The sequence below is a fragment of the Hyaena hyaena genome, unplaced genomic scaffold, assembly GCF_003009895.1.
Source record: "Hyaena hyaena isolate Hyena2069 unplaced genomic scaffold, ASM300989v1 scaffold_116, whole genome shotgun sequence".
NCBI lineage: Eukaryota > Metazoa > Chordata > Mammalia > Carnivora > Hyaenidae > Hyaena > Hyaena hyaena.
Window position 1 is genome coordinate 358177 of NW_024080748.1, and position 16456 is coordinate 374632.

Below are 16456 nucleotides of genomic sequence, written 5' to 3' on the forward strand. Positions count from 1 at the left end.
GCTCAGTTGGTGAAGTGTCTGACTCTTGATTTTGGCTCAGGTCATGATCTCACAGTTTATGAGATCAAGACCCACGTGGGGCTCTGTGCTTTCAGCTTGGGATTCTCTCACTCTCTCTCTCTCTCTGTCTCTCCCCAGCTCTCTCTAAATGCAGAAATAAACAAACATAAATAATAAAGTAACCTATTTCTATACTTAGATCTCCTATGTTCAATTTAGAAGACAGTTATTAAGTTCAAACTTCATGAAAATCAACAGCTTGGCAGAGAAAACCATAAAATATCTAATAATGGCTACATTTCTGAACAGCCAAATGTATGGTAACATTATTAGAATACACCTCTACCATAATATGGTTAGGTTTCTTAACATAGATGTATATTATAAATGTGCACATTTATAAAGAACCAAACTAGAGGCATTTGAGACATTTTCTCAAAATGTAATCATATCTGGAGACATCAAGTCAAAATGTGATACAAATTAAAACAATTTGCTATCAATGTTTACTATTTTCAATCAAGGGACCTACTGACTTTTTCTCCCTTCAATTTTCATACTAATTCTTATAGGATATGGATTTAAACAATTCCCCATGCCAAAATTTAAAGTATGTTTTATAAAAACAACTCCTCCTTTAGAAACTAAAAGAATTATTGTTATAGTTGGCTAACATTTTTGTTTCAGATTTCTATTTTTTCAAAGGGGCTTGAAAAGTACAAAGCTACAAAGAAAGTATCCAAATATTGGACATATTCCTAATCATAACCATTATTTAAAAAAAATGGCATCATTTTGTAAGTCAAAGTGCTATAGAAATATAGGACCTATTCTACTATTGGAATCCCATTAAAGCAATATACATCATGAGAAGCAATAAATTATGACAGAAAAAGTTCCTGCAGACTTTAGGATACATTTCTAGAAAGGATATCCACATCAAATCTGGAAGAGAGAGTTAGAACCAAAGGAGAATTATCCTCTCTTAGAGGAGGTTAACAAGATAACTGGAATTTCAATTTCACTGACAGCTCTTTATAAACAAGTATTCTTGCCATAATATGGGGGAAATAAAAGGAATTGGACCCTAATAAGTCTTTCAATCTCATCCTTTGGGACCTTGGCCACCAGCCACCAATTAACCAAAGTTACTCAGCATTTTTCAGAGAAATATGCAGTAATAGTAGTACTAAAGGTAAACTTTTTCCCCACTAGTCTTAATCAGAAAACTGCAAATATATGTCAATTTTTTGAAAAGGGTAACTAGTGAATGTTAAAAAGTGTATCTACTGATAACAGGTCAAGAATGATTCCAACTAACATTTTCTCCCTAATCAGAGCAAAAAACAAGATGGCTGGGGAACTACAAACTTACCATCACATGTAAAAGTAACTGGTAGTTGAAATCCTTCAATTTCAATGGAGACCTTTACGCTAGCATTTTCTCCACATATGTTTCTTTGTATTGTAACTGGACTTAACAAATAGCCTGGATTTGTGCAGTGATTGGTACATGGAAAGTTGGCCTTCAATCTGTTCACAAGAAAGAAATTAAATTACTATTTTTAAAGCTGCATTTGAGAGACCTAAACGAAAGCTTTGCATGCCTACAGCCATTCAACTCTGTGTCTTTGTTCAGTTCTAGAGCAACTCATGAGAACTGTCATGAATGGACCCCAGTCAAACTCTAAACACTAGCATTTGCCTTTTAGATAAAAGGAATTCAAGAAAAGAGATTAAGTACTGCCAGGATATCTTCGGTAACATTAATCAACATTAACCAAGCACACACTGGATACATGCATGTTCTGCTTCAATTTAAAAAAAAATTTTTTTTAATGTTTTATTTATTTCTGAGACAGACAGACAGAGAGAGAGAGACAGGGTGAGCAGGGGAGGGTCAAAAAGAGAGGGAGACACAGAATCTGAAACAGGCTCCAGGCTCTGAGCTGGCAGTCAGCCCAGAGCCTGACGCGGGGCTCAAACCCAAGAACCGTGAGATCATGCTGTGAGCCGAAGTCGGACACTTAACCGATTAAGCCACCCAGGCGGCCCTGCTTCAGTTTTTTTTTTTAATATACAGTATAATTACACAAAATGGTTTGTTTTTAATGAATCCACTAAGAATATAGGTAATGAAGCTTTCAACCAAAATTGCTAGAGATATAAAAAGTTTGTCTTTTAAAAATCTTTTTCAGGAGCCTAAGTGTCCATCAACAGATGAATGGATCAAGAAGATGTGGTTTATCTATACCACGGAATACTACATGGCAATGAGAAACAATGAAATCTGGCCATGTGTAGCAACATGGATGGACCTTGAGGGTGTTATGCTGAGGGAAATAAGTCAGGCAGAGAAGGACAGATACCATATGTTTGCACGTATAGGAGGATTAGGAGGAACTTGACGGAGGAACAAGGGGGAGAAGAAGGGGGGAAGTGGTGGGGGAAAGGGAGAGAGGCAAACCATGAGAGACTCTTGAATGCTGACAAAAACTGAGGACTGACGGATGTGGGGGGGAGGAGGGATGGGCATGGAGGAGGACACTTGTGGGGATGAGCACTGAGTGTTATGTGGAAACTAATTTGACAATAAACTATTTGTAAAAAAAAATAAAATAAAAATCTTTTTCAGAGCACCTGAGTGCCTCAGTCGGTTAAATGTTCAATTCTTTTTTTTTTTTTTTTTTTAATGTTTGTTTATTTTTGAGAGAGACAAAGATAGAGTGCAAGCAGTGAAGGGCAGAGAAAGACGGAGGCAGAGAATCCAAAGCAGGCTCCAGACTCTGAGCTGTTGGCACAGAGCCCAATGCAGGGATTGAACTCACAAGTTGTGAGATCATGACCTGAGCCAAAGTCAGATGCTCAACCAAATGAGCCACCAGCTGCCCCTAAGCGTCCAACTCATGATTTTAGCTCAGGTCATGAACTCACAGTTCATGAGACTATGCCCTGTGTATGGCTCCCCAATGACAGCATGGCACCCACTTGGGATTCTCTCTCTCTTTCTTTCTCTGCCTCTCTCCTGTTCATACTCTTTCTCAAAATAAATAAATAAACTTTAAAAAATTTAAAAATCACTTTAAGGCTTTTTTCATATATATATATATATTTTTTTTTGGTTGTTAGACAACAATAAAAAAAATAATTGGTTGTTACAGTGCTATGAGACTTTTATTCTCTCAAAATGATCTCTAGAACTTAGGGAATGGCAAGAATTGCCTGTGAAGGTATTCACAGGAACAACATAGCTTAAATTGAAATAAATTAATATGATTACAGAGTATATAATTTTTCTCCAGACAGCACCTCTGTTATCAGAAGACAAAGGAGAATTTGATGCCTTTTTAAAATCTGTAGCCTTCCTCTGACTTTTTTTCTGGAGGTTAGAAGTCAAGATACAATTGTCTGCTTTTCATAGGAATATAAATGGAATGAAGGCTGGAAGTATTGTGTATTTATTTCTGTAGAGATTAAAATAATCAAGTCATAGGAATAGAATAGTTTGGAACAGAATAGTTTGAGATGCAAAAAGAAAAGGTTCACGGGAGGCAGCAAGTATAACTGTGCACTTGAGTTTAAATCCTGATTTTAATTACTAACTAGGTATGTGACCATAGACAAGTTATTGAATCTCCTTGTTGCTTCCATCTTCTGCTTCTACAAAATGAGGATACTACCACTACTAACTTTGTAGGGTTATTGTGAGAATTATGTGAATTATTAGTTTATAAAGCACTCAAAGCAGTGCCTAGTAACAGAAGTGCTATAAGCATCTTGTCAAATAAATAAGTGAATTAAAAAAGTCTGTGTTCTGCACTGTGACCCTAAAAGGGCCACAGAAGATCCAAAATTAAAAAGAAATATAAGTTTTAAAAAGCAATATAAACAATACACTTAAATTGATATTGGAAATGCACCTTTAGATGTCAACACAGTATCTTTAGATATGTGCTTGTTGCCAAGCTTACCCATCCACAATACAATGTGAAGACCTTCATAGGATCTTGTCTAAGATTCTTGTTTCTCATTGACTAAGTATTCTCTTGTTTTCTACAGTATAAAATAGATACTCTCAGCAAATCATGTAATTAACTAATATACGAAATATTAGAGAATTTTGTCTATTTCCAAGCAAGACTTCAATTTTCAGAAATCCTTAAGCATGATGAAAGGACAATCAGAAATTCCTGATAATAGCTCAGAAAACAAGAATTTATTAGACAAAATTTCTAGTGAGAAAAGTTGCATTCAATGAACTTACTTCGTAGCTGAAGGGGAACCTTTCATTTCCTTTCCTTAAAATAAGTCTTTTGGATACATGCACCCCAATGTTTATAGCAGCATTATCTATAATAGCAAAATTACGGAAACAGCCCAACTGTCCATGGACTGATGAATGGATAAAGAAGAGGTGGTATACAAATACAATGGAATATTACTCAACCATAAAAAAGAATGGAATCTTGCCATCTGCAACAACATGGATGAAGCTAGAGAGTATTATGCTAAGCAAAATAAGTCAGTAAGAGAAAGACCATATGAGTCTACTAATGTGGAATTTAAGAAACAAATGAGCAAAAGAGAGAGAGAGGCAAACCACAAAAAAGATTCTTAACTATAGAGTACAAATTAATGGTTACCAGAGGAGAGGTGGGTGAGGCAATGTGTTAAAAAGATGATTCTGATTAAGATGGCAAATAAATAATAACACTTGCTGTGATGAGCACCAGCTGATATATGGAGGTGCTGAATCACTATATTTATAAACCTGAAACTAATATTACACTGTATGTTAACTGGAATTTAAACAAAAACTTAAAAAAAAAAAAAGGAGTCCTTTTTTTTACACAGCAAGAACAGAATATCACAGATTTGTACATGTAAAATTGGTTAAAATATTAAATTTCATTTGCATATGTTTTATCACAATAAAAGAATTTTTTAATGAGTTCTATCTTTAGTTGACAGTATGGAAGACAGTCCAGAAAAAAAACAGCAATTTTTCATTTAAATTTATTTTTTTGAGAGAGAGAAAAAGAGAAGGAGCAGGGGAAGGGCAGATAAGATGGGAAGAGAGAGGGTCCAAACAGGGCTCTCTGTTGACAGCAGCAAGCCGCATGCAGGGCTCGAACTCACAATCATGACCTGAGCCAAAGTCAGATGCTTGACCAACTGAGTCACTCGGGCGTCTCAGTAATTTGTTCTTCTATAAAAATGACATTCTTCTATTCTTTTTTTAAAAATTTTTTTATTGTTTATTTTTGAAACAGAGAGAGACAGAGCATGAGTGGGGGAGGGGCAGAGAGAGAGGGAGACAGAATCTGAAACAGGCTCCAGGCTCTGAGCTGCCTGCAAAGAACACGATGTGGGCTTGAACCTACAAACTGCAAGATCATGACCTGAGCCAGAGTCGGACGCCTAACTGACTGAGTCACCCACGCGCCCCAACATTCCTCTATTCTTACGGTTTTGTTTGCTTTATCAAAACTGGGGAAAAACTAAGATGGTAATAGATTCCTTAAAGTTAGGGATTTTTTTGTTGTTTGTAACTACACTTTTAAACATACAAAAGCAAATTAATAAATTGACAACTGCTCAATAAATTATTCACTTTTAATGTAAGAGACCACATAAGTATTTTTATGGACACTCTAAACCATATATCATAGCTTGATATTCTTGAGTAATTACCTATAATGATTCTTTTTTTTTTATTTCTAGGAGAGAGAGAGAGACAGCGTGAGCAGGGGAGGGTCAGAGAGAGAGGGAGTCACAGACTCTGAAACAGGCTCCAGGTTCTGAGCTGGCAGTCAGCACAGAGCCCGATGCGGAGCTCGAACTCACGAACCGCGAGATCATGACCTAAGTGAAAGTCAGACGCCTAACTGACTAAGCCACCCAGGTGCCCCTAAATGATTATTTTTTTAAGCTCTAATTTTCATTTTCTGTAAGATTTCCATTTCCCAATCACCACCAAAGAAATGCCTTTGTTTGCTTGTTTAATGTGGTTCTACGGTTCAGGAAATTTAAATCCTTTAGGGTTTATTTTCTTACCGTGTGCCCAATCAAGTTGATGTTAGGTACAGAGACAAATTGTGTAAAATCAGGACAGGAAGGGACAAAAATGAAGGTTTTAAAAGGCAAAAATAAAAAACAGGGCTTTTAATGGAATAGACACTACTTTAAGGGTATCTGGGTGGCTCAGTTAGTTAAGCATCAGACTCCTGATTTCAGCTCAGCTCATGATCTCAGAGTTCAGGAGTTTGAGCCCCACACTGGGTTCTGCTCTGACAGCACTGAGACTACTCTGCCCTTCCCTTGCTTACACTCTCTCAAAATAAATAAATAAACTTAAAAAAAAAAAAAAAGGAATAGATGCTACTTTATAGGAAAGGAAAATAAGCATTGTTTAGAATAAAATTAAGTAAATGTAGAGGTGAAATCCTTGAAAATATACAGGGAATCCTTGGTATCGAGACACTATCGTAGGATATAAATACTAGATCTGAAATATATAGGAAAAAAAGGAGCCAGCAGGCTACTTAGAATTAAAAGTGATAAAGTGTAGTTTCTCATCCTATCATGCTAGGAAACCACAAATGAAGTGGCAAAACTTTGGTATCTAACGTTCCTCTAAGAACTTTCTCTAGAACTATATAACTAGCAGATACAGCAGCTTTGTCAATGATGATAAGTGGGAAAAGGAAAGAAAACAGGAAATAAAAACTAGAAAAATGCAGTAATAATGAAATGTGCTGAATCACAGGATTATGATACTTTAAAAGAGATTTTTCTTAAATGTTTATTTTGAGAGAGAGAGTGCGTGAGCAGGGGAAGGGCAGAGAGAGAGGAAGAGGAGAACATCCCAAGCAGACCCCGAGCTGCCAGTGCAGAGTTCCTGTGGCACTTGATCTCATGAACCCCTGAAATCATGACCTGAGCTGAAATCAAGAGTTGGACACTTCACTGACAGAGCCACCCAGTCACTCCTAAAAGAGATTTTTTTTTGAGAGAGAGAGAGAGAGGGAGGGAGGGAGAGTGGGAGCAGAGGGAGGGGCAGAGAGAGAGAGAGAGACAGATTCCAAAGCAGGCTCCAAGCTCTGAACCATCAGCACAAAGCTCAACACATTGGGGTTCAAACTCACAAACCACGAGATCATGACCTAGGCTGAAGTCGGACATTCAATCAACTGAGCCACCCAGGTTCCCTAAGAAAGATTCTTAATATGACTAGTCCAACTCGCTAATTTCACAGAAGAAAAAAAGGCTCAAAACTGGCAATGTATCAGGGTCTATTACACAAATAATCTTAACTGTAAACAAAGACCATCCTGACAAATCTTTCACAGCTGAGTTAAAATGATTAAATGAGTCATTTTAGATTTCAAAAAAAAGGAGTTTGCTATCTAAGAGCATAAATACTTGTTGAAAAATTCCAGTGCACATATAGGAGGATTAGGAGGAGCTTATCGGAGGCCCATGGGGGAGAAGAAGGGGGGAATTAGTGGGGAAGAGGGAGAGAGGCAAACCATGAGAGACTCTTGAATACTGAGAACAAACTGATGGGTGGGGGGGGGAGATGGGCATGGAGGAGGGCACTTGTGGGGATGAGCACTGGGTATTATATGGAAACCAACTTGACAATAAACTATTTGTAAAAAAAATAAATAAGTAGAACAATACTATCTTGTTAGACTGCTGTGAAGGAATAAGTGATGATATACAGTACTGGGCACCTAGTAGTCCTTCAGTAAATATATTCAATATTGGTCGTATATATTCAATAAATATTTCCTTCCTTGTTACTGCCTTAAAAAAAAAATTAAAAAAAATAAAAATTCCAGTGTAGTAATGGCCATACTAAAAAAAAAAAAGAAAAAAAAAATCATTAATTTCTTCAAGGAACATCTCCTGACCCCAATCTCCAAGTCACAGGGGAAGAGAAGAGGAACCTAGAACATGGCTTCAAAAACACCTCTGCTTCTGGGTGTCTGGGTGGCTTAGTGAGTTGAGCGTCTGACTCTTGATCTCAGCTCAGGTAATGATCTCATTGTTCATGAGTTTGAGCCTCACATCGGGTCCTGCACTGGCAGTACGGAGTCTGCATGGGATTCTCTCACTTCCTCTCTCTGTCCCTCCCTTGCTTGCTCGCTCGTGCTCTCTCTCAAAATAAACGGGAAGGGAAGGGAAGGGGAGGGGAGGGGAGGGGAGGGGAGGGAAGGGAAGGGAAGGGGAGGAAGGGAGGAAGGGAGGAAGGGAGGAAGGGAGGAAAGGAACAAACAAAGACAGACAGACAGACCTCTGCTTCTGGAGCATCTGGGTGGCTTCAGTCAGTTGAGTGTCTGACTCTTGACCCAGGGTCATGGGATTGAGCCCTGCATTAGGATCTGCACTGAGAGAGGAGCCTGTTTAAGATTATCTTTCTCACTCCCTCTGCCTCTCTCCCCAACTCTAGTGCGCGCGCGCTCTCTCTCTCTAAACAGAAAACAAAAACAAAACCTCTTCTTCTCTGAAATACTTGCTGTAATAACACACTTACTAATGGAAATAAAATTACCAAAAAAAGTCATTCTCTTTTTAATTCATCTGGGGTTTCATATTACATAAGCCATTTGTGTGCGGGGGGGGGTAGAGTGCGCGTGCATGCACACGTGTGTGTCTATAAACAAAAATAATCAGTTTAGCTTAGTAGCAGAATCTGTGTAAATAACTCTTAAGATTTAAATGGGGGAAAAGTTAGATCTCAGCCTAATTTCTCAACCTGCAAAGCTTAAATGTAACAGTAACTCAAAAACAGTCCAGAAGAAAGCATACACGACTTGCTTGGGAGAAAACTAAAGGAACTAGATAAACACATAACAGATTACTTCAGAATGATTAAGGTAAAAGATTATTTCCAAATTATTAACCACACACATATGGTATAATGACATGAAGGCATAGGTAATTTCTAATACATGTAATTTGCATACTAGTCACTTAAATGTCTATTTTAAATACCTGCTGAGAAAAATGATTTTATTTTATTTTTTTTTTTAAATATTTTTTTAATGTTTTATTTATTTCTAGGAGAGAGAGAGAGACAGCGTGAGCAGGGGAGGGTCAGAGAGAGAGGGAGTCACAGACTGAAACAGGCTCCAGGCTCTGAGCTGGCAGTCAACACAGAGCCCGATGCGGGGCTCGAACCCACGAACCGCGAGATCATGACCTAAGCGAAAGTCGGACACTTAACCGGCTAAGCCACCCAGGCACCCCGAGAAAAATGATTTTAAAAATCCAACTGAGAGTAACCTTTGCAGGGAAGAAAAAGTGACTGTACTGATATTTTCCTTCTTCTTTTTTTCCCCCCTAAGGTATTCTAAAGAAAAATAGTGCTGGTTAAAAGGTAACAAAGATAAAATTCTAATAAAATATTGCCAATAGTCTAGAAAATCTAGTTAATAAGTCCCTTAAACATTAAAATGATGTATATACTCAAGAATGACCTGGGAAACCCAAACTTTATTTTGCTTAAAGCAGACCACACTGGGGAAAATACTGAATTCAGAGTAAATCTCTAAGTGATCTACTTTCCCTTCTTTTGATAACAGATCTCAACCCCTTGGCCACAATGTTTGTTGTTCCACTCTCTCCTTCGTGGGAGTTTTCTATCTGGTGCTGGCTGACAGGACTCCCTTACCTCTCTGATATCAAGACATTTAGAATATGAAGGCGAAACTATCAGTGACTATATTCCCTGCCTTCAAAACTCCATCTGCAGTAGAAGAAAATGAAGCCAACATACATGGAGGAAGGGCAGGAAGAAGGAAAGGATGAAAATGGAAAAGGAGAGTCCAAAGGGAGGAAGTTATCAATTAATGTGTGTGTATTCCTAGTTTTTAAGTTTATTTATTTTGAGAGAGAGATAGAGCAAGTGGGGGAGAGGCAGAGAGAGAGGAAGAGAGAGAATCCCAAGCAGGCTCCCACATTGCCAGTGAAGAGCATGATGCAGAGCTCAAACCCATAAACCATGAGATCATGACCGGAACCAAAACCAAGAGTTGGACACTCAACAAACTAAGACACCCAGAGGCCCCAGTACACAACCTTTATTTGATTTAAGCTAGCTTAAGATGGGTTTCTAGTACTCACAACAGAAGTCCTAATACAATGGAAAACAAATAAACCAAATCAGAGGCAAAGGAGACCTGACTCTGCTACCGGCTGAGTCAATTTTGGTAGGTAACTTCTCTGAGACTATTTCCTCAACTATAACAAGTATTGGACATATTTAAGATTAAAAGAATATTTTAGAAATGCATTTTTGGGGGCACCTAGGTGGCTCAGTCGGTTAAGTATCCGACTTTACTCAGATCTTGATCTCTTGGTTGGTGAGTTTTAGCCATCAGGCTCTGTGCTGACAGCTCAGAGCCCGGAGCTACCTTCGGATTCTGTGTCCCCCTCTCTCTCTGCCTTTCCCCTGCTCGTGCACACACACGTGCACACACACACACTCTCTCTAAATAAACATTAAAAAAATGCATTTTTCTAACCTTCAGGAATATACTTGCTCCCCTTTTCTTGACAGTTAAAATAGCATCTCTTAAACAGGAAGAGCACTATTCTGAATGCTAGAAAGTTTTCAGCATATTAAGTCTCCCTAAAACAAAAACATGCATTTTCTGAGTGTATTGAAGCTTATATATGTTTAAGTCATATTAAGTTAGTCCTCCATCTAACTTCAGTTTCTTCCTCTAAATACTTACAAACCTAGCAGCTAAGGATACAGGTTCAACTGTAGTAGTGTTAATGTGCCAATTAGTAATCCTGAAATTTCAGCCAAGGGAGAAGATAATTAAAAATTTTTTAATTTTAGAATGATTAGTACTAAGTTATTTTCAAGTTAACTTTTTAAAAGCAAGTATTTAACTTTAAAAAATCTTTAATTGGGGCGCCTGGGTGGCTCAGTCAGTTGAGAGTCCGACTTCAGCTCAGATCATAATCTCGCAGTTTGTGGGTTAATGCCCTGTGTCAGACTCTGTGCTGACAGCTCAGAACCTGGAGCCTGTTTCTGATTCTGTCTCTCTCTCTCTCTGCACCTCCACTTCTCATGCTCTGTCTCTATCTCAAAAACAAATAAACAGTAAAAAAAAAATAAAATAAATAAAAAATCTTTCATTTATAAAGGAAAATTCCTTACTTTGTAATGGATTCACAAAAAGCAGCTACTTCTTCATTCTGTACTTCAATTTCTTGTAGAAGAGAAATTCCGGTTGACAAACTAGTGGTCCCACTTGTGTCTTTCTGTAATCAAAAAAAATTTTTATTTCAAAAATAAAAGATCCCCAAATGTTAAAAAGCACCACAGCATAAACACATTTTTACAAAAGTGTATACAAAGACATGAAGGGAAAAATAAATTGTATCAGTAACAAAGTTTTCGATTATGGACTTCTATCTTTGTAAAAGTAATAACAGATTGGGGCGCCTGGGTGGCTTAGTCGGTTAAGCGTCCGACTTTCTCTTGGGTCATGATCTCGCAGTTCGTGGGTTCGAGCCCCGCGTAGGGCTCTGTGCTGACTGCCAGCTCGGAGCCTGGAGCCTGTTTCAGAGTCTGTCACTCCCTCTCTCTCTGACCCTCCCCTGCTCACGCTGTCTCTCTCTCTCCCTCTCCTAGAAATAAATAAAAATTTAAAAAAAAAAAAAGTAATAACAGATAAGGGGCACCTGGGTGGCTCAGTTAGTTAAGCGTCCGTCTTCGACTCTGGTCATGATCTCACGGTTCCTGGGTTTGAGCCCTGTGTCGGGCTCTGTGCTGACAACTAGCTCAGAGCCTGGAGCCTGTTTTGAATTCTGTGTCTCCCTCTCTCTCTCTCTCTCAGAAATAAATAAAAACATTTTAAAAATTAAAAAAAAAAAACTAATAGCAGATAAGCCTTGAAGTTCATTGGTTTTACTTGCTCAAAAGTAGATATAGGCTGTACTTTGTAATGGACAGTAAGAACAGAATGCTAAAGATATTTCCAATCAAAATCTTCCTTAAATGAAGGCTTCAGCAAGTTATGAGCTAAATTATTTAAAGGACTACCCTCTGGGTTTTTTTTTTTTTTTTTAATTTCTAGGAGAGAGAGAGAGAGAGAGACAGCGTGAGCAGGGTAGGGTCAGAGAGAGAGGGAGTCACAGACTGAAACAGGCTCCAGGCTCTGAGCTGGCAGTCAGCACAGAGCCCGATGCGGAGCTCGAACTCATGAACCGCGAGATCATGACCTAAGTGAAAGTCGGATGATAACCAACTAAGCCACCCAGGCGCCTCAACTACCCTCTGTTTTAAAAGTGTGAAGAGATCAAGCCCATTTGGGACTCCTCTAGTAACCAGTAATTCTATATACTCAATTGTGGCTCCAAATTCCAAGAGAGCAGCTGGTTCTTTATGTAAGAGAATGAGTTTTAAGAGTTAGCAGGCATTTTCCATGTTAGTAAATTTATGCAAACATCATGACAGCCCTTCAAAAGTTAAGTTTATGTCTGACCAAACTTTGTGTACAATATTTTAATGAGATAAATTCACCACCCAAGCACAGCTAAACAGCATTCCCTTTAAAATTAAATTGAGGGGCGCCTGGGTGGCTTAGCCGGTTAAGCGTCCGACTTTCGCTCAGGTCATGATCTCAAGGTTCATGGGTTCGAGCCCCGCGTCGGGCTCTGTGCTGACTGCCAGCTCAGAGCCTGGAGCCTGTTTCCAATTCTGTGTCTCCCTCTCTCTCTGACCCTCCCCTGCTCATGCTGTCTCTCTCTCTCTCTCTCTCCTAGAAATAAATAAAACATTTAAAAATAAAATAAAATAAAATTAAATTAAATTGACATCGATTAAAATAAAATTGGAACATTTTCAATTCAAAATTAGTAAATGAAAATACAGTATATACATTTCAAGAACTGTAATGGAGTTCAATGACCATGGCAAGATCTTGTCAGAAAAATTACTGAAAATTTAGGGTAACAATTTCTTTATGAATTTCCTTCTTTTACAATGTGTCAGAGCCCTTTCTGCTAGACTGTGCATTGCACATTTAAGGGAAAATAAAACAAAACAAGCCTCGAGTTCTAGAAAATCACAACTAAAAATAACACAGCTCATGGGAAAAACAGAGTTAAGGCAAACTATTCAAAAATCAGTGTAACTTTGTAATCTAAGCCTTAACTAACAGAACAAGTCCTTATCGAAATATCTGCACTGTTAGATCTCCACTTGAATTTGCACCTAGCATTATGGTCTTCAATCCTTTGAAGTCTGAAACTCTGGAACTCCTGCCTCTTCATTTGTGGTATGAATCTTTTTTTTTTTTAAGTTTATTTTTATTTATTTTGAGAGAAATAGAGAGAGCAAAAGAGGGAGGGGCAAAGAGAGAAGGAAACAATACCAATCAGGCTCCATGCTCTGTCAGCACAAAGCCCAGCCTGATGCAGGGCTCGAACTGATGAACTGTGAGATCATGACCTGAGCTGAAATCAAGAGTTGAATGCTTAACCGACTGAGCTCCCAAGGTGCCCCTGTGATATGGATTCTTCAGGGTATTTGCTTCTATTCAAGACCAATATAATCTAGGATGTAGACATTTTCAGGTAGATTCATAATGCAAAGAGTGAGTTCTCAGTTTCTTTGTCTGCAGTTATAGCTTCACCAGAGAGTTTCACACTTGTGGAATATGAAACTGTTCTTGAAGCCATTCCTTCAACCACCATTTTCACTGAAAGATAACACTTCTGCAGGATTTTCAGTTTTTTCCTTAATATTTTCTCTTATTACTAAGACTCTCTTTAATTGTGAGAAAGTTTGTTATAAAATGTTAACATGTTGGAAAAGATTGTTTGAACTAATGTCACCTCTCCACTTTACCATCAAACTCATAGTTGCCAATTACATAATCTGTGTTATAGAAGCAAGCACTCTAATAAACCAATTAGTTTGAATCATATTTTATTCCTATAAAACACAAGCTGAACTATCCTGCCTCTGAACCTGTTTTCAGTCTTCAATGCCTTCCTCCTAATCTGCCCTCAAAACCCAAGTCAAAATCTATTGTTTTCTTAAGGCCCAACAAAATGCTACTTTATCTAGCATGAAATAATTTCCCCCTCCTATCAATTCTAGGTACTTGGTCTAGACCAACCACCATATCATCACATCCTGTTTGATATTTGTCCTAATGTGAAAAGAAAGCCCTTTGAAGACAAAAATCTAATTTTACTGAATGTTATAGTTTTAAATAACTTTATCCACTTCAGAAGGCACTCAACCACTGGTTCAATTTGGGAAAGGAAGAGTTTTTGTTTGTTTGTTGTTTTAAAGTATAGTTTTGGTTTTGTAAGAAGAGTTCTGTGGATGGATGGTGGTGATGGTTGTACAAAATGTGAATGTATTTAATACCACTGACCTGTACACTTACAAACGTTTAAGATGGTATTTTAGTTAAATATATTTTACTAAACAACAAAAAAAATCTATCAATTACTGAGCATTTATCACAGGTCAAGTTCTGCTATAAGAAATTTTAAGTGTATATATATATGTTTTTTAAAGTTTATTTATCATTTATTTTGAGAGAGAAAGAGGGAGGGACAGAGGGAGGGAGAGAATTCCAAGCAAGCTCTACACTGTCAGCACAGAGCCTGACAGGGGTATACGTATTACTTATCTCTCACAAATCTGTAGTAGGTGACTAATATTACTACCCCCATTTTACAGATAAAACACGAGATACAGAGAAATTAATTAACATAAGTCAGACAGCTAATATAATCAGAGTATTTCAAACCAGGCAGCCTAGCTTCAGAATCATATGTTTAATCACTCTGCCATTCTACCTCTCAGAAAAGTCTCTCTAGGGGCGCCTGGGTGGCTTAGCCGGTTAAGTGTCCGACTTCGGCTCAGGTCATGATCTCATGGTCAGCCCCGCATCGGGCTCTGTGCTGACAGGCTAGTTCAGAGCCTGGAGCCTGTCTTCGGATTCTATGTCTCCGTCTCTCTCTGACCCTCTCCTGTCAATGCTCTCTTTCTCCTTCAAAATAAACAATCGTAAACAAAGGGGAGAGAGTTAAAATGGCATAGTAAGGGGACTCTGAGCATGTCTTGTCACTCAAACAGAGCTAGATCAACATCAAACCATTTTGAACACCTAGGGAATTGATCTGAGGATTAACAGAATGATGTGCAAAATTTGAGGGAGAGAACTTGAAGGATGTGGTGCAGAGAGGTGAACTGTGGGAGAGAAGAGCCCAGGTGCCACAGAAGGGAGGAAGCCCTTTTTGCAGATAGGAGGTGGGGGCTGAGGGGGAGACTGAGCAGCATGCCAAGTTCACACAAGAACTGCACTCCCCCAGGGACACCTGGTTGGCTCAGTCAGTTAAATGTCCAACTCTGGCTCAGGTCATGATGTCCCAGTTCAAGGGTTTGAGCCCCGCTCTGTTAGGCTCTGTGCTGACAGCTCAGAGCCTGGAGCCTGCTTCAGATTCTGTGTCTCCCTCTCTCTGCCCTTCCCCTGCTTTCTCTTTCTCTCTCTTTCTCTCTCCTTCAAAAATAAAATAAACATTAAAAAATTTTTAAAAATAAATGCACCCCCCCCGAAAGTAGCTAGAGAGAAAGAGAGAAAGCATGAAAAATGCACAGGAGACTGCATAAGAAAACCATTCCCCAAATTCATTGACAGGGAAAAGGAGAGGGTTTCAATACCGCCAGCTTTTAAAAACAGCAGAGCAGAGTCTGAAGTTGGGAGGTCAGCATCTGGTGGTGATCAGGTGAGGAAGCCAGGGGCCAGAAGTAGTCTGCAGATGCCCTGGATGGCACAGGGAGAAGCAGTTCTCCTGCCTGGAGTGTGTTTGGTAGAGGCAATACAGCCTCTCTGTGGGACACAGACCCTGCAGCCACCAAAGAGCTGCCCCATTCACCTGTATTGGAACAGGACAGCTAGCAGCAAAACCTGGCTCCAGCTGTGCGTTGCAAGATATACCATAAACTCTGAGCTGCTGTGTGATTGCATGAACATTTTTGGGACAAGATTGTACCAGCCACAGCAAGGCAAAATCCTCCCCCAAAGCATCAGCACAGGACAGAGCCATGGGGGTCTCTGAAGTGTGGGGTTATGACACAGACATGCCTGACATAAAACTCTGGAGGGTAGCACTGCCTGGCAGGTGGACAGCCTGGACACAAACAGGGGGAACGTGCAGAGCTGACAGAAGCCAGGGACACAAGAGGGGTGACTGTCTGTGATGGCATGAAATTCCCACTCTGGAGACTAGAGAGCTAATTTTCACCATTAGCACACCAATACTGATACATGCCAGTGAGCTAAACAGTGCCACCAAGTGGAGAATGGAGCTGTTGCACCAAGCCCCACCACCTATAGAAGACTAGCACAAATCACACCTCCACACCTAAAGCTACTGATCACAGAGTGCTACAAAGTTTCAGCTC

The 16456-nt window shown here is 39.1% G+C and overlaps 1 protein-coding gene across 2 annotated transcripts in view; it reads right to left on the reverse strand.

The window, feature by feature from the left end:
• The window catches only part of PIK3C2A (phosphatidylinositol-4-phosphate 3-kinase catalytic subunit type 2 alpha), a 113804-nt gene that overhangs the window by 52639 nt on the left and 44709 nt on the right, over positions 1–16456 (reverse strand). For both annotated transcript variants that reach the window (XM_039236733.1, XM_039236734.1), the window contains exons 3-4: positions 11183–11286; positions 1376–1533 (exon numbers count right to left, since the gene is read on the reverse strand). In XM_039236733.1, coding sequence (XP_039092664.1) covers positions 1376–1533; positions 11183–11286 — 262 coding nt within the window. The remainder of the gene's footprint in view (positions 1–1375; positions 1534–11182; positions 11287–16456) is intronic.